General features: G+C 33.5%; 1 protein-coding gene across 2 annotated transcripts in view; it reads right to left on the minus strand.

The window, feature by feature from the left end:
• Positions 1 to 15,335, minus strand: part of CDH9 (cadherin 9) — a 75,202-nt gene extending 59,867 nt beyond the window's left edge. Inside the window, exon 1 of one of the 2 annotated variants that reach the window (XM_026506730.4) lies at positions 15,095 to 15,335. In XM_026506730.4, the coding sequence (XP_026362515.2) occupies positions 15,095 to 15,322 (228 nt within the window). In that variant the 5' untranslated portion in view covers positions 15,323 to 15,335. The remainder of the gene's footprint in view (positions 1 to 15,094) is intronic. The other variant, XM_057312169.1, reaches the window with a different exon arrangement.
• Between the last annotated feature and the right edge of the window lie 4,253 nt (positions 15,336 to 19,588).

A 19,588-nucleotide genomic window follows, 5' to 3' on the forward strand; every position in this document is an offset into this window, starting at 1 on the left:
TAGGTATATGATATTTGTCATACCTATTATGGCATGTAGTATATGTATTAAAATTGCCTTGATCAGTTTGTAGACTTTTTATCAACTGATACCTCCAAGTAAATATTTCAGCATCCATAACCTAAAAACAAGAAAATCGTCTAATATAATCATGGTATAATTATAAAGTTAATAATATAATAAAACAATTTAAATTTAACATTAAAATAAACAGTCCCTCTTCAAATATGCCAGTTGTTCTAATAGTGAATTTATGATGATATGCTACCAAATTCAGTATTCAATCCAGGGTCACACATTTCCTAAAACAGGTATGTTGTTTTAGTCTCTTAAATCTGAAACTGTTCCTGAGACTAGCGGAAACTGACAAGCTAATTATAAAAGTTTATGAAAATGCAGAAACCACAGTGATCTTAAAGAAGAGGAACATGGTTGAGGGACTTTAATGACAAGATTAAAAAATAAAACAATAATGCTTTGACAATTAACACAAGCTGGTATTAACATAAGAATAAATGAAAAGATCAACAAACGCATGCACACATAAACAGCCACATGAATTACACAAATGTGACCATTAGAAGTAGATACAGAAGTGGTCTTTAAAAAAACAATACTGGAGCAAATCTAGGTCTGTATCCACTCTTTGATCTCTATTGTACATCTAGTCCATAAATGAATTTAAATTGGCTTATAACCTAAACATGGTGGATAAAACAATGAAGTTTCCAGAAAAAAGCAAAAGATACTGTCTTAATGATAGGCAAATGTCTCTTCAGTAGGGCACCAAAATTAATAAACTCAAAGGAAGAGATTGATAAATAGAAGCAAATTAAAAGTAAGAGACTTTCTTCATTAAAAGACACTATGATGGTAGCGAAGAAGTAAGCTGAAATTAGGAGAAAATAATTTCAGTATCTCTCAAAAAAATGACTTGTATATATAAAAACCTTTATAAAGTGGCAAGGCAAAGTTAGCAATAAAAGTATTAGTAAGTGAATGGAACACTCACAAATTCCTGGAGGAAGTGTAAGTTGGTACAATCTCTTTGAAAACACTTTTTGAGCATCTCCTAAAGATAAATCTGTGCCCACTCTGTGATTCAGCAATCCTGCTTTTAAAATATACCCAAAGGAAATGAATCCACATGTGACAGTAAAAATGTGCATGAATCTTTATCATAATTTTTATATATAATCACGTCCAGTTAGAAGCATATCAATCATTTATCAATAGAATAAATAAATTAATTGTGGCATATTTAAGCAATGGAGTACTGTACAATCATCAGCAAAGTGGTAACCTCTGGGAGGGCATTGATTAGAAAGGGCTAAATGAGAGGGTATCTTCTTAAATGCCAAACATTGTTTACATTGTGATCTTGGTCATATTAACATAAGTAAATAGAAATGGCAAATAGGTAAATAAATTTCTCATTGAGCTGTACAATTAAGATGTGCATACATTAGTTTGTACATGTACATCTTAAACCAACCAAGTTGGCAACACAGACCCATACAAACACACATGCATTCATTAAAATCCTTATCTGTTGTTCCAGAATTATTTATTACAGTCATTATTTTATTATTTGTAATGGGGTTCTTCATAATGTTACTTCCTATTTGACACAATGTCACATAGCAATTAAAAACTGTTTCTAGAAAATCATTTAGGACATCAAAATATGCTCACACTTTAATCTTAGGTACACAGGCAGAACACAATTTGTGCTTTGCAGATATTTACTACATACAAATTTTATGATAAAAAATATTACCAGAGGAATTTATCTCATCATAACCACGGTTATCAGTGAATTTGGGGGTTATATTTTCTTCTTTACTTTTTTTCATCATTTATAAATTCCCCACTATCAGTGTACATTTATCCCCTCCTTCACACTTGAGAGAAGGAGTGTTATTACTTTAGAAAGGAGACTGTTTTATTATTGATCAACTCTAATTATCCACAATTTTCTAGCTGAACTTTTTGCACTCTCATTCCAAATCTTAACATTTTGTGTTACTGCCTTTGACTTAGAACTTAAAGAGAATACCAAAGGACACAGTGATAATGGCTGAATGATCCAAAGCAAAGAGAATAAAATTAGCAGGCAAGATCTGGGGAACAAATATGGAACACCAATTTCCTGGCATCTCTAAGAGTTATTTTTAAATGTGCATTTATGCCTCACCAACTTTCTTTCAATTTCTCTAAAACTTCTAATAAATGGTCAAAAACTAATCTTCATGAAATTAATTCTAAGTGTTATTAGTTCATAATCAACCACTCTAGCACTGTTGTCTTGAACTTAATGGAACTCTGAATGTCACACAGTTTCAGTACATTAAATATATTATTGAAGTATAGTTAACATACAATGTCACATTAGTTTTAGGTATACAACATGGTAATTTGACAATTCTGTACATTACTCAATACTCACCATGATAAGTGTTGTCACCATCTGTCACTATACAGCGTTATTATGTTATTGATTCTATTCCCTATGCTGTACTTTTTATCTCCATGACTTATTTATTTTATAACTGGAAAACTGTACCTCTTAATCCTCTTCAACCATTTTGCCCATTCCCTCCTACTTCCCCTCTGTATTTGAGGGCCTATTGTTTGTTTTGTTGTTTAGATTTCACATGTAAGTGAAGTCATATGGTATTTGCTTTTCTGTGCCTATTTCACTTAGCATATCATCCAGGTCTATCCATGTTATGGCATATGGCAAGATTTCATTCTTTTTATGGCTGAATAATATTCCATTGTATATATAGACCTCATCTTCTTTATCCATTCATCCATCAGTGGATACTTGTAGAACTAATAAATGAATTCAGTAAAATTCCAGGATATGAAGTTATACAGAAATCTGTTGCATTGCTATACACTAATAACAAAGTAGCAGAGAGAGAAATTAAGAAAATGATCTCATTTACAATTGCACTAAAAAGAATAAAATATCTAAGAATAAATTTAGCCAAGGAGGTGAAAAACCTGTACTCTGAAAACTAAGACACTGATGAAAGAAATTGAAGATGACACAACTAAATGAGAAGATACATAATGTTCATGGATTGGAAGAACTAATATCAATAAAATGTCCATACTGCCCAAAGCAATCTACAGATTCAATGCAGTCCCTATCAAAATACCAATAGAATTTTTCACAGAACTAGCATAAATAATCCTGAAATTAATATGGAACCACCAAAGACTTTAAGTAGCCAAAGCAATCTTGAGAAAAAAAGGACAAAGCTGGAGGTATGACAATCCCAGATTTCAAGATATGGTAAAAAGCTATAGTAATCAGAACAGCATGGTACTGGCACAAAAACAGACAAACAGATCAACAGAACAGGATAGAGAGCCCAGAAATAAATCCATGCTTAACTGGTCAATTATTCTATAGCAAAGGAGGCAAGAATATACAATGGGGAAAAGACAGTCCTTTCAATAAATAGTGTTGGTAAACTGGGCAGCTACATGGAAGAGAATGAAACTGGGCCATTTTCTTATACCATACACAAAAATAAACTTGAAATGGATTAAAGACCTACGTGTGGGACCTGAAAACATAAGTCTCCTAATACAAAAGCAGGCAGTAATCACTTAACCATCAGCCTTAGCAACATATTTATAGATATTTTTCTTCAGGCAAGGGAAAGCAAAAATTAACTATTGGGACTATATCAAACAAAACAAAACAAACTTTTTTGACTCAAGCATTTTTTGTGTGTTCTTCCCATAAACACTGACCAGACAAGGTACTTTGCAGAGATAAAGGCCAGGCAGTGCCTAAGACCATATGTACCCTTCTCATCTCTGACCCTGTCTTTCTTCTCTGGGCTGGGGATGGTCAAAGATTTTAACTTTCAGTTTGATCTTCCAATTTATCACCAGCAACACAAGTTGTTCATTGCTAATATCAGACTAACAAGAGTAGGAAGAAAAAAAAAATGAAAAATTTCCAGTACCTTCAGTCCATGTAATTTGAAGACAGATACTGAAGTTTCCTCACTTACTTCAGAGCTGCCATTATAATGAATTTATGGGAAATATTGACATAACTTTGTATTTGTGATCTTTCATTATATTCCTTTTAATGATTTCCCTAATATCCATTTTATAATAAAATTTCACCATTCCTTTTTTTATATTAATTTTGAAGTAAAACATATATATTCATTTGTGTGGAAATCATATTTAGCTCATTGTAAATTAGAATTTAAACTTTATTTTAAAAATCAATATATTTCATGACAAATTTTGGGACAAATGGAGTATAGTCTACTTTGTTTTGTTGTATATTAGATAACTGGTTTCATAATATATGTAAACAAATACCTTTTGTCTGTGATTTGACCAAGACACTTTTATTTTTTCATGTACACATAAAAAAATGACTTCACTTACTTGAAATGAAGACTTTCTTTAAGACAGTTTAAGACATGCTTTATTGGGATAAGCATAGAGAAGTCAATAAAGCTTTTTTTTTTCCCCCAGAGATTTGTGAAAACCCTTATCACAATAAGTAAGCGAGTATTTGGGGGCTTTAAAGATATTTAATATTGCATTTTTATTGTTATTAATATGAAATATACTACAGTGACTACAAAGAGTGATTTTCTAAGCAAGAAAGAACTTAAAAAATGTGTTTTCACATCATAAATCAACACAATTACTGGAAAATAGTTATTGATTGAAATAGAGTTGCTTGTGACATTTTTTCCCCTAAAAGTTTATTATCCTTTAACTTATTAAGTATACTGGCTGAATTTCAACAGTGGTTGACCGATGAAGAAACAACAAACCCAGGAAAAGTGGTGAATATAAAGAAGGGTTATATTCAAATACATACTTCTGCCTAGTCACTGCCATTATTCCCATATAGTGTTGGGAATACTATATGCTAATGACTTCATATTCTCCTCAAGCAATTTGCTTCCTTCAGCCATCTTTCTTATGACAATACTATTTCAATTAAAAATCTGAAAAAAGTCATTTAAAACAGGAACTTAAAACTTATGTGGTATTCTTAAGGCACTTTACACGAATGCCCAGGTCCTTCTTCAGTTCTTCCTATGCTGTGGAAAAGAAAAATTACTCAAGAAATGAAAATGGAATGAAATAATTTTTAACCTATAGGCTTTAAACCGCATTTGCATTGCTGAATATATCTTATAGGACTTCCTTTTATACATACATTCAATCATAAGACATATATTTACAGGAAACACAAGTTTTAATAAGGAAAAAATATGTAGGGGTTCTGATTCCAGTCATGGAACATAACTTGTGTGGGAACAATACTCTTATTGTTGAAATAATTAACTCTTTACAAATTAGTTTTTTAAAAAAAGACTTTAAAGTCAGTAGATAAAAACCAGGAACAGAAACTGGGAGGATTACTAGCAAATAGGGGATAAAGTGATTTCCATATTAACCCTCTTTCCTTGCAAGTATATCTCATTTCATGTGTCATTCAGAAGGCAGAGAAAGTTCAAGCAGAAAGCGGCACTCTTTATAAATTGAGAAATCAGAGGTCAGGATTCATGGATGCCATAATGGCTAAAAATTGAGAAGAATTCTAGAAATAGAGGAAGCCACAGAGGAGAGAGATCTGAACCTTGAATGCATGTTACATGTATCATGTAGCTGACTTCTAAACTGGCCATGTATTGACTAAGACTCCAAGGAATACAGAGAAGAGGAACAGTCTGAAAGTTAAAAATTAAGCAGAGATTTTAGTCATTTCAGATACTAGGAATGAAGAGTTAAGATTAATGCTCCTTGTAGGTAAATGTGTTTGGTAAACACTTTGCGATATCCAATAAAACAGCAGAAAAGTGATAACTTAGGAGCTAGGATGATGTACTAGGATTTAGGGTTACACCACAGGACTAGGGAATAAACAAAACAAAAGAGTCTGCCATGAATTATAAAAGCCTACATAGAATCTAAGTAAAATCCCACAATTTCACTTCCTGCTGGGACAAAACTCAACAGTCTTCAGAGGAAGAAGACAAAATCCAGAATCTCCACAGTATGTTACCCATAATACCCAGTATGTAATCTAAATTTTGAAGTGATTTAAAAAGCAGAAAAATATAGCAAGAGAAAAATCAATAGAAATAGATAAAAATAACTCAGATGTTAAATTTAACAGGCAAAGACTTTAAAAAGGACTGTCATAAGTATATTAAAGAATTTATAGGGCATACTAAAATAATGTGTGAGTGTATAAGGGATTTCATAAATTATATGAAAAACCAGACAGAAAAGGAAACCTAGAACTGGAAATTGTAGCTTCTGTAATAAAAATGTGTAACAGTAGATTGGACACAGAAACAAAAGAAACAAGTTTGATGACATTAAAAATAAATTAACCAAATTAAAGCACTGATATAAAAATATATTGAAAAAATATATAGCCTGGTCTCAGTGATGTATGAGAAAATGTGGAATGCCCTAATATACTTGTCTTTGGAGTTCTCCCCTCCTCCGCCAAAAATAGAGCAGACCATAAAAATAAAAATATGCATACAATTTAAGAATTTGATGAAAAAAGACCCACTGATCTAAAAAGGCCAGTGAATCCCAAGCAGGTTAAACAAAAAAAATCTAGGGGTATCTGGGTGGCTCAATTCGTTAAGCATCTGATTCTTGGTTTCAGCTCAGGTCATAATCTCAGGGCTGTGAGATGAAGTGCCGCATCTGGCTTGCACTCAGCGTGGAGTCTGCTTAAGATTCTTTCTCTCGCTCTCCCTCTGCTCGTCCCCCCACTTGCTCCCTCTAAATAAATAAATAAGTAGATTAAATCTTTATAAAACAAAACTAGCACACATCCAGGTATCTAAGTACAATCCCTATTGAAATAGAGCATCAGAGAGCAAAAGACTCAGAACCTTAAGAGCAACCAGAGACAAATACACATGACATATAGGGCAACAATGATAAGAATAAAGACTGACTTCCTACTAAAAGTACTAAAATCCACAATGCAATGTAGCAAAAATTTAAGTGCTAAGAGATAAAACAAATAAACAATTATCAGGCCAATCTATATTCCTATAGCCAGTTAAAATATTTTTCAAAAATAGAAGTGAAATAATGATATTTTCTGATTTACGAAAAACTGAGAAAATTTGTTTCCATCAGATCCAAACTACAAGTTATGCTAAAGGAAGTCTTCAGGTTAAAAGAAAATGACAGCACACAGAAATTCATATCAATATGAAAGACTAAAAAGTACGGACTAGAAATGGTAATTACATAAGCAAATATAACATAACACAATACAAAATTATATTTTTAAGTCTTTAATAAATAATGAAATGCTTAAATAATAAAATATTAGCAAAATATGGTACAGTTTACAATATATACAGATGGAGAATATATGACAAATATAGAATAAAGGCTGACAGAGGAAATAAATTCATATTGTTATAAGATTATTGCATTGCATGCTAAAATATATCGTATTTATTTGATTTATATAATAATAGGTTAAAGATGAATTATAAAAAACAAATTCAAATATTAAAAAATACATTCACTTGACCCAAAACATGGTAGGAAAGCAAAAACCAATAAACCACCTTTTATTTATATATTTGTCAGAGTACAAGCAGGGGGAGCGGCAAGCAGGGAAGGCAGAGGGAGAAGCAGGCTCCCTGCTGAGCAAGGAGCCCGATGCCAGACTCAATTCCAGGACCCCGGGATCATGACCTGAGCCGAAGGCAGCCACTTAACTGACTGAGACACCCATGCATCCCACAAGAGCTGTGTTTTAAATAAAATTGCACAAAAAGGCTGAAAGTAAAAGAATGTAAATTATAAACCGTACAAACATAATCACGAATGAATTGGTGTGGCTAAGTTTGTGTCAGGCAAAGTAAATTTCAAGCAATTGGTATTATCAAAGATGAAAGGTGATATTTCATAACAACAGAGCATCAGTTACTAATCAGAAGCATAAAAGATAATTGACCATGCATTTAATAACTGCATAAAAATAAAGAAAACCTGACAGAGGTAAAGAGAGGAATTAAAAAATGGAACTTTTTAATATTCTTCTCACAGTAAGAATTGGAATAAGGAGACACAAAACTTGTATATGTAGAGTATCTTGTATTTAGAGAGTAAGATCGATAGAACATAAACCGTGGGAGAATCTTTTAATTTTTCAAGAAAAGCTTTTGTTATAGAAACCATCAGAGAAGCTAAAACTTCCACACAAAATCGCCACCTACAAATATCTCCCTTCCCATTTTAGAAAGAAAAAAAAAAGCCCTCTTTCCCCTTAGATTTGCCAAATCACTTACTCATTGATCTTGAAGTCATTTCTGTGCATCCTTTAGTGTATAGTTCTGAGTATGATGATTTTGTAATCACACCCCTAAAAACTTATGGCTATGAAATAGGATATTTACTGAGGGAATTCCACTGAGTGTATATTCAATGGCATATCTAGAATGACCTCAATTACAGTATGAAATCAAATAATAAATATAAATGTATATTTATACACTATATATTACATATTTAAATAATATATATTTATATATAGTATAATATATAAATAAATAAAAATAATCAAAAACTATATATATGATACCATGTGGCTAATACTGAAATTTTAACAATACGCAGAAACAAAGAATTAACTAAGAAAGACAAATTAAAATATATGTATAAGTAATTTAAAATCTACAGTATTAAAATATATAACAAGGAAATAAACATAAATATGTAAACATTTAAACTTATCTTGGTAGTGTGATTATATTTTTCCCATTATTTTTTTATTTTATGGACCCAGTTTGTTTTAAGGAGTACAAATTACTTTTTTAATAATAATAATAATGATAGATGATGCTTGTGCTTAAATAGTTTTTCACAATCCTCCCTCTAGACCCTCCTCGAGATTCTGTTACTTCTTTTTAAGTTTCTTTCTTTTTCTTTTTTGTTTTTTCCAAACACTGATGGATATGTAAAAGTGAATGTGATCTTCTGCAAGTTTGAAAGTAGAGGAAGAGAATGTTGAAAATTTAGAAATAGTTCAGAAGCACTGAAATTGGTGGAAGGTGTCAGGAAAAATCACACATATATTTGGTAATAATACTAATAAGCATTTTCTGCCATACTATATTTTGAATGGTTTAACAGTTGCTATATTCCAGAAAAAAGAAGTTTACTTAAATTTTAAAAGTAAATTTTTCTAGAAGTAGTTACAGTTCCTTAATCAAAGTCAGAATTTATTTAATCTTATCTTTTAATTTTTAATGCCTGTTTCAAATTATGTGTATTAAGGACATAGAGATTATTTTGGAGTAAAAGTGATTCGAAGGTATGTGCTGTTTGAGGGCATAGAGCAAAATGGGAGGATCCTGGGTTGCAATTATGGGCCTCAAGTATAATGGAAATATAGGAAAGGAATTGACTGTGGTGCAACATGTGTCAGGAAAAGGGGAATTTAACTTTCTCTGCTCTTTTAGTGTTTCATAGTGTCAATATCTCAGCACCCAGAGTAATAAATGCTCAACAGAGGTCTATTGGGATAGCAATTGAATATTAATTTTGAGTAAATAAATACATATGTCAAACATTTCAGGGAAGAAAAAATTCAGTACAATACAAATTCAGATTCCAAAGGTCACAGATTCTAGATGGTAAAATATTAGACCAGAGTAATTAAAATTATGCCTTGAATAAGTTGATAGCTGGTATAATTTGACAGGAAATTCTAGCTGGAGAGAGTGACAATGGGCGTTTTGTAGGAGAATGCACGTGAGATAGGATTGAACGCAAGGAGAAGAGATGAAGTTATGACAAAGGGGTGAGATACTCCCTGAAAAAGGCCTTTGACCCTGATAAAATAGAAGTCAAGCATACGGAAGAGAAGAAATTTCCCTTTGCCCAGAGCTAAAGCTGCATAGTTGTGGGGACACAGAGCGTAGGCTGGGTATCGAATACTTGGGGTTCTACTTAAGTGAATCTGGGTTATTTTTCTATAGATATGTTGTCCTGGAGATTGGTGTCATGCAAGAAACAGTGTATCATATGTTTTTAAGAATTGCAAAAATAGTGAAGTCAAGTAAAAAGTCTACTTAGTGAGCTAATGTGGTGGCTCAGTGGAGTGGTGATGGAGTGCTGGCAACGAGGGAACTAGCAGTCGGAATGAAATGATAGCACTCTATTAGAAAAGCAGAGTTTTAGAGAACTCAGTGTGAAATAAGCCTTTGTCGGCGGTCCAGAGAACCTAGCCTTAATGCTTAATATTTTTCTCATGTGTTTTTAGCTTTAAACAACTAACCTATAAAGAGAATTTGGGGATACAATGTGCCCGTAAATCTGAAACGGCTGCCACATGAACTGCAGCCCAAGTGAAGCTTTATAAAGATAATTTATTTAGATTCTGAAAAACACTATAATATACTATAAAAATTTATCAAACATCCTTCAGGAACTTTGAGACTTTATTTCTGTTTCTGTACACACCAACCTGCCATTTTCTGAAAGCCTAAGAGAACATTGCCTATCCGAGTACATTATTTTATGTATGCTTTGGGGAAATATCAATATTTAGTACATATGTCAATAACTGTAGGTACAAAAGAGAGTCATCCCACAGTTTCATCACTTAGTCTGATAGAAGCCAGACTCCTATCCGTTTTCCTGTGGGTACCTGTGTTTGCCTTTGTTTTAGTTAACACCTCAGTCAGTTGTACCCAGTTGTAAACAAGAGCTTGATAAATGTTAAAAATCCTCTTCCATTCTGGAATTCTTTAATTATACTCATGATGATTTCAGATATGGAATAGTAAAAGTTTTTGAAAAAAACTATAAAAAATTTAGAGCTAACTCTATAAAAAATATATTGTATTTAGGGGCGCCTGGGTGGCACAGCGGTTAAGCGTCTGCCTTCGGCTCAGGGCGTGATCCCGGCGTTCAGGGATCAAGCCCCACATCAGGCTCCTCTGCTATGAGCCTGCTTCTTCCTCTCCCACTCCCCCTGCTTGTGTTCCCTCTCTCGCTGGCTGTCTCTATCTCTGTTGAATAAATAAATAAATAAAATCTTTAAAAATATATATATATATATTGTATTTAAACGGTGCTTAGTTACGGGCAGTTCCATGGCACGATGTTGTTCACTCTGAGCAAAGCAAATGCTTTGAATTAAAATGTAATAATCAATTAAGCTGATATTTCAAATTATTTTATGAATACTAATGTTTTCCTTCAGAAGAAATAAACACTATACCTGTAAATTTGGTATCGCTCTGTGTAATAATTGTGTCTTAATAACTAGATATCAAACATCAATTCTGCATAATAGGCATATGATCAGTTAATTATTAATCCACAACAACTCGGGATTGTCCTGAGGACAGTTCCTCAAGATCTAGATCTAATGTGTAAGAAATCAAATACATATGAAGTTTCTCTAACAGAACAGCAGGAGCCTTTGCTATACTTATTGTTAAATTTATTTAAATTCTTCTCTCGAGCAGTATTACTCTTTTGCCTAAGTAATTCAGCCACGTGTCTCTATTCAGACTACAGGGAAACTACATGGCAATTGTCATAACTTTGTAATCCTCTTAAGAAAGAACCTCAATTCTTAAGAAAGAATTCCCTCATTACAGAAAATGGAATTAATAAATCTGATAGCTTCCACCAAAAACGAGCAGCCAAACTCCAGACTGCATGATTGTGGAAAACAAAAATTACTCGTAATTTAATGTTTTAATTTTTTAATTTTAAATCCAGTATAGTTAAAATACAAAAGTTACTCTTAATTTCAGCATTCTTCACTTTTCTGTCCTGTATTACAAAAGTCTGAAATGACATACAGAAATAGTCTCCGTTTTTTCTTATAAAAATATCATCATAATTTATTTTGTTCCTCCTGCAGTCCATCTTGACAGTGAAAGCAAAGTGAGCATCCCACACTTGTGATCCATCGATAATGAATTAGTACAAAAGCTTTCAACAGGACTCACTTTCCATGCTGTATGTAAAAACAACTCAGCAGGGAATTCCGGGCCTTTTACAGCAGTGGTCTAACTTCATCTTATTAAGCTAGTCTGTGTGTGTGTGTGTGTGTGTGTGTGTGTGTGTGTGTGTGTGTGTGTTGGCATGCGTGTTTCATATGCATACCATGCCATATGCAACCCCAGTTCCTTAGATTTATCCACACGCAAATTTCATTAAATTTTTACTAGCTCTTCTTGCCCTCAAATGCAGTTGCATCCACAATCCTAGACTACATCAGAATTTTGCAGTTAAAGAAATCTTAGTGACAATTTAACCTAAAAAGAATTTGCAATTTGGAAAGTTTAATTAACTTGTAAGTTCTGCACCATTACTGAATGGCACAATCAGAACTGACCCTTGTAAGTTTCATGTTTAAGTGCATGCACAAGTATATTTTATTAAATTTTGCTGCTACTACTTTATTATTTGTTTGAAACTTTTTCCTTTAAATTCAGAATCAAACCCTGAATTTTACATGCAAGGCTTACATATCCTTCCAACTTTATACAATTTTATATCACCTATAAATTAAAAGAGGTCTTAACATTGTCTGCAATACCAACCTTCTGTAGAACTAAGAAAAAATATGAAAATCTCTTTACATTAGAAGCTACCTATTCTCTTTGAATCATGGTGCATGGTAAATATGGTAGGTCTTTACATCACATGAAGTTCACCAATGCAGTGGATCCTAGAAGACTAGGCAAACAGAACAGTGTGGCCAAAAAGAAAACAATCTGGCATTCAAAAAGTTAAGTCCTTATGAGAACTCATGTTTGACCAAGTTGAGGTGTGAAGGCCTAGTTAGTCTCTGCATATGCAAGTGTATAATGAGTTCAAAAGCTAGGAGAACAGGTTAGGAGAATTAATAGACCCTTAAGAACTTAATGAATACTAAGAAGTAGTTGGAAGCCCACTTTAAGAGTGAACTAAATATATGGTACATGGCACATCTAAGACAAGGCCCTATTACAAAACAGAGAAATCTTTTTTTTCCCCAAAAAAGTAATACGTGTGTTTTATTTTGTTGAAATTTCTCTTTCACATACATGTTGCTTTCCAAGTACAATATGAAAATAGTTGACACAGTTTTGGTTTGATTATCTTTCTGATTATTATAATGGGTTTGCACTTTTGGTTTATAATCTGGTTGTCAAAGATAAATTGGTACAAAAATTGAACACTTTAACTTGTCCATGGGTTAAAAAAAAGGTTATTTTCCAAAGACAAGTGATAAAATATTTTATGAAGACTAATTAAATAAAACTATGCACACATTTAGTAACTATTTTTGAGATTATTGAACTAATTAAAAATAAGCAGGGTGGTACAGAAAGATCTGAAGCTTAGTGTATATTTTTAAATGTCAGCACAATAATGGTATCTGTTCATCAGTGCACACTCAATTTTTAGAAGGAAGCATTTTTGTTTACAGCTTAAAATAAATGCTTGTAGTAGAGCCTTGATCGCCTTGAGATTGAGTATCTCTCTTTATCTGTGGCTATTCTTCTGCATCTGTGAATCTCCAAGGACGAAACCTTCTATGTGAGACCTCCTGAACTGGATGTGTCCTTTATACACTGCCTTAGAAAAAGAATCATAAGGCAATTTCAAGTCCTTAGACACAAACATTTGTCAGTTGAACTTGAAATATCCTGATGTTAGTTATTAACTGTAGTGTGGAAAGTGATGTTAAATGAGGGATGCAGGGGGATGCCCTATGACTAACCTGAGGAGAAATAAGAGGGAAAAAGGAATCAGCAAGTGAACTATATGGGGCAAAATGAGTATGACCTATGGAACCAGGGGAGAGAGATATCTAAAGAGGAGGAAATAATAGGCTTCCGATAAAAGAAGCTACATTTGAAAAAAAATACACTGTCACACACACAAAATGAAAAATTAGATCAAGATTTTGGCACTTTCATAGAATAAATGTATTTCTGGTTTAAAAGCAATAGGCATGACTTTTGTGATATCAGGTACTTTTTATATTTTTATTTTGGGCCTATTTTATCCTATCTGCCTTGTGTTTCAAGTAAGTCAAAAAATACTCAGACCATCACAGTCACTTCTAGTATCATGTGCAAAGAATCAAGAAAACAATATATATGATTTATGGGCAGTGTTAGTATTCATCATTGTTTATTTAGTTTTATTCTTAGAATTTGAAAATATCTCAGCATTAGGCACATATCTGGGACAATGCAGTGAACAAAGGAATTGTCCTGTACATAGAATGGTATGAATGAGATTGGTATGGGGAAGATAGATAATAGAAAATTCTGGACATTGGAAAGATCGTGTCATCTATTTTGAGACAGAGAAGAAACTGGAAGACAAAGGTTATGAATCTAGAAGGGAGAGTTACATATTCTCTGTTGCCATTTGTTCCAGACTGCTAATGAGCACCTGTTGCTGCTGCTGCTAGGATGGCTTTAACCATCCTAAAGGTACCGCCTTCGTTCTACTATTCTTTCTCCTTCTCCTAGAATCGTTTGGTCTGGCTTACAGGCAGGAAGTAGTTCAGTTTGACTGATATTAAGAAACAGACCATCTAGATAGAAATATTTGTACTTATGCACAGCATACTATTCAAATTATGATAAATTGTTTATTAGTAGAGACCAATATAATTTTTGATACATTACTGTACTTTTTTTTACCTCACATAGCACACTAAGTTATTATTTATACATGATGTTAAATTTCGAAGTAAGTTTTTAAAATCTTCTAGATGCACACAGATAAAATTAAGTCATATGTAGTTGATTGATAATGAATCAAGTCCACAGATGACATTTTATTTTGAGGCTTGCTATGGATACTGACCTGCATTTAGCTACATGAATAAATCACATTCCCCGTTCTACCCTACTGCAGACATTTGCAATATTATGCCTTCTGCACATCATAATTAGTCAAATATTTTTAAATACTCATTATTTTAAACAATTGGCACAGGAAGTTGCTATGAAAATAACTGAATTGCTATCACTTTCGGTTTCTAGATTTATCATATAAAAATTCTTACCTTGCCAACATATTGTGTATCTGTACCTGTGTACTCTTCCAGCAAGAAGAACTGATTCCACATCCAGCCACGCTTGGTGCGATGTAACAATTTACCATCATCTTTTGTCAGATCCACTACCCTTTTGCTTGCTAAATCACTATTAGCTTTTTCTTGTAGTGGGATAGCATCAACTGTATAAAACATATAGGTCCAGATGAATAGTGATAGGCAGTGGTAAGTCCTCATTATAAGCAGCTTCAGCAGGATATCAAATTCAATATATTGTCTGATGCCCCTGAGGAGTAGAGGGAGAAAAATGGTTTATTAGGTTGTGTTTCATTTTCACATAACCTGTAAACTATAAAACATTTCTAAATGTTATCAAAATTTATAAATAATATATTATATATGCATTATTTTTCCATGTTACATCAGTGAACTATCATTAAAACCACACATATCACATGGCTAGGTAAGGAGACATGTAGCACAAATAAACAGGAAATTAAAGGCTGACTTTAATGTCACTGTATTGCAGCATATGAATGAGAACACATTTGTAATTTAAAATGCTATATATGAAAAAAATTAAGCCCTACAATATACCAAAGATTATATTGAGTGTTCCTAAAGTCTTTAAGACCAATAAAACTAGTGTATTTATTAATATATACATATATATGAGCTTATATATTTTAACACTTTTCTGTGCACAGTTTATCAACTTTTACAATCTGTTTCTTCTCCTCCTGCTCCTCTTCTTCCTCCTTCTATTCCCTTCTTCCTCTTCTTCCTCTTCCTTGTTCTTCTGTAACATGATAAGATGTTCCCTCAAGGTAAATTAAATTATACCAAATGTATAATTTTTGGATTGTGTCTTGCAATACCTAGCATCATACTATGTTGATTCTTTATAATATGATATAATTACAATATAATTATAATATAACTATAACTGTATTTTTTCTAACAAGCAGTTGAATAAATTACTCAAATTTATTAGAGCCTGAAGAGAGCATGCTCTAAATAGAAACATATTACCTGATAACTAAAAATAACAACACGTATTTATTTCCTAAAATAATAGGAAAAACTAGCACACAAAATTGGTACGGTAAAATTAGATATGGGGCCTCAGCTATGAGGTAATTTGATCTGGAATTCTGCAACAATGTCTCTCGGTCGAGATAGTAAGTTGATTCTTCTTGAAGTGAAAAAAATGATAGTGTGTTTGGTATTTCAGAATTAATTTTATTTATTAGCAAATTGGTTTTATTTGTGACACATTTCATTCAGAAGATGTGAAATTATAATAATGCTGCTGCTGGTAGTGATTTGGGTAAGCAGTTGAAACCCATCAAACTAGTATAGGCAAAAGAATAATTCATTGGATTAGCAAATCAAATTAAGTGTGGAAAGAAAGGAATGAAAGGAGCAAAGAAGCAACTGGGCCTTTTGTGCTCATGAAAACAAGAATTAGGGGCTTGGGTACTTAGTACTGTTCTCTCTCGCTCACTCCTCTCTCCTCTCTTGCTTTCAACTAAGCCTCCTCAACCTGATGGGATAGAGGAATATCTAAAGTTCAGATTTAACATCTTCCAATCCAGAAAACAACTGATAGTATTTTCTAATTTGAGTCTGAAAAATTCTGGGAATGGACTCTAATTTACCTGTCTTAGGCCAGATGCTTAACACTAGACCATATATCTCTGGAGTCAGTTGTTGTTATCAACACATACAAATCAAACACATGCCTTTAGCTCGGCTTTATCCCTTATTATCTGTGAGCTCTGGAGATGTTTACTGGTCTCAACTACTTGTTATAAAAGGAGGATAATTAGTATCTGACTCACAAGGTATTGTTACTTATTTTATTTTGAACTTTAATCAATACAAAGTAATAGTTATTTGTATCACAAGGACTTTATACAACAGCATGTATCTACAAGAAAACTGAGGTGTGAAGAATTTAAGTAATTTGACAAATGTACAGTTAGTAAGTATTGGAACTAATTTGTAGACACACAGCCTTAAATGGTATGTTTTACAAAAGATAATATATGTAAAGAGGTTAGTATAGTGCTATCATAGAAATTTTCAGCATGTTAATGTCATCATCATCATCATCAACCATGGTTGCTTCTGTATAACCGTGTGTGTGTGTGTGTGTGTGTGTGTGTGTGTGTGTGTGTGTGTCTGTATACACGCATATATACATCAAATATATTATATGTATATGTATATATATCAGGTAGGGAATGGTGATTGCCAGATAATGGTATGGATGCTTGCTATTGACTCTATCCAGCACATGTGTGCTCTAATTTCCATACCTGTTATTTAAAAAGCATCTTACTTAACAAAGTACACGTGTCTGGTCACAAATCCACACACTCTGAAATGAGAGAAATCAAAATCACATTACTTTTTGACTCCGAAATCTCAGGTGATGGTACTTATCTTTTAGCAAGACTTTATGTGGCTGTTCATAATCCTGTAAACTACAGGAAATTGGTAAATTTAATCACAACAGATGTAAAACTCTGAAATAAATATCAGAAAACTACAGTGTCAAAAAGTGCTTGGGAAAAGTGCAATGGCAAAGTACTCTCTAGTAGCCACTGGCTCAGAACATGCCCTGCATTTTGTTGAACAGTGATGGTGAGGTGGGAAATGAGCAGCCAGAGAATCTCAAGAACAGCTGATGTCTCACTTTGATAAAATACAACAAATTCCTTAGCTGACTGCACTGGTCACCTGCTTTTTCCCCCCTGGGAGATCTCTTTTGACCATCATTCTTACTGACCACTCCTGCAAGCAAAATTGGAGAGCCTTCTTCCTTTCCTGTGGTCTCTTCTAACTCTGATGCCCATTTTGGGTGGAATATAAGCCTTTAAGCAGAAAAATCCAGTTGTATTAGATGGAGCCAGAGACTTAGGCAGAGGCCAGTATGCTGTAGGTCTTAATAAGCTGAAGTAAAAAAATTGCATTCATTTTCAGTGCAATGGAAATCAGTTCGAAGATTTTAACACAAAATGTTTAGAAAAGATCAACTTGACTGCAGAGTGGAAAATAGTTGGAGGGTAGGCAAGAAATCTGGTTAAGGAGCAAGATCAGTTAAAGTCTATCTCTCTAGTCAAGAAAGAGATGGCAATGGCATATAGAGAAGTGGTTCGAGGTGGACACTGATACTGTACTCAGGTTCTCTTTCATTCTTTAATATGGACACACACAGGCACACACTCTACGTGCACTACAATTTCTGCATGCTTTTGCCTCTAATGACCTGCACCTGCAACTCTCTTTGGAGGACTTCCCTTGGCTACTGGAACCACTTTGCTCACATGCGCAGGGGGCCTAAAGTGCCTACAAGTTTATAATCATCTCCCATGAAATCCCTGAGCTATTGTCTAACAGGTGCAGAAGTATAGAAATTCACACTTTATTTACATCCCATAGTTCCCCTACAGAATTATGCTGAGGCTGGAACTTCAAAATCACACCCTGTTTGAATTCTTCTTTCTGTACTGCTTTCCCAAGCTCCCTCTCACTTCCTGACCGGGAAGCAGTTTATTAACCAATCACTTGCTTACAAATCCTTGCCTCAGGATCCACTTCTTAGATCTCAAGACCTAAGATCCGAATATAATCCACATATTGACGTATCAAGAAAAGTAGATACTACCTTCTCATGTATTAATTATGGAAGGTGCCAAAAAAGACAACTAAAATATAACTTTTAGATTATTAGTTTGTGAACGGAGAAGATTAATGTGCTATTTTGGGGAGTGTTGCTTATAGCAGGGAAAAGATGATCTATTAGAAAAATGAAGAATCAAGTTTTTTTACTTATTTCTGGTCACTTTTATTCTGCTGCTACTAATAACATTTCTGCCATATTAATCATAGGAAGCAAAATGGTTCACTGTCCTATTAATCTAATTTAATTTAATTTATATATTTATGGCAACTCTTTAAAATGGGTTCTTCTATAATCCCTTATATTATGATAAGGAAACTGAGGCACAGGGAGGTTAAATGACTTGCCCAGGTTTTTGTAAGTAGAGACAGAAGAATTGAGAATTAAATCCAGGTACACCCTTGCCGTGGGCTCCACTGCTCCATCTGTATGGTTGGCAACCAACATTTATTCTAACTTACATTCTGTGTTCTAGACACTATTCTGAGTCTTTTTTCAAGCATTGTTTCTTTAACTCCCATCACAGAAATGCTACAAGAAAGGTATGAAAACATCAGACAAAGGAGTAAACTGAGGCTTTGCTTGTTAAAGTAACTTGTTAGTGTCATAAGGGGGTAGGCACTTGTGGGGAAGGTGAAAGGCATCCAGGATTTGAATTCTGTTGGACTGATGTCAGTGCTCCTGATACTAATTATACTGCTGCTAAGTAATGTTCCTCCATATGCGCCCATCTGGGGCCTCCTTCATGTGCTTTAAGTGCTTGCCCAATTCAGGGTCTTTATTCACAATCTGAGCTGGAACGATCTTACTTG

The sequence above is a fragment of the Ursus arctos genome, unplaced genomic scaffold (assembly GCF_023065955.2).
Source record: "Ursus arctos isolate Adak ecotype North America unplaced genomic scaffold, UrsArc2.0 scaffold_15, whole genome shotgun sequence".
NCBI classification, from domain to species: domain Eukaryota; kingdom Metazoa; phylum Chordata; class Mammalia; order Carnivora; family Ursidae; genus Ursus; species Ursus arctos.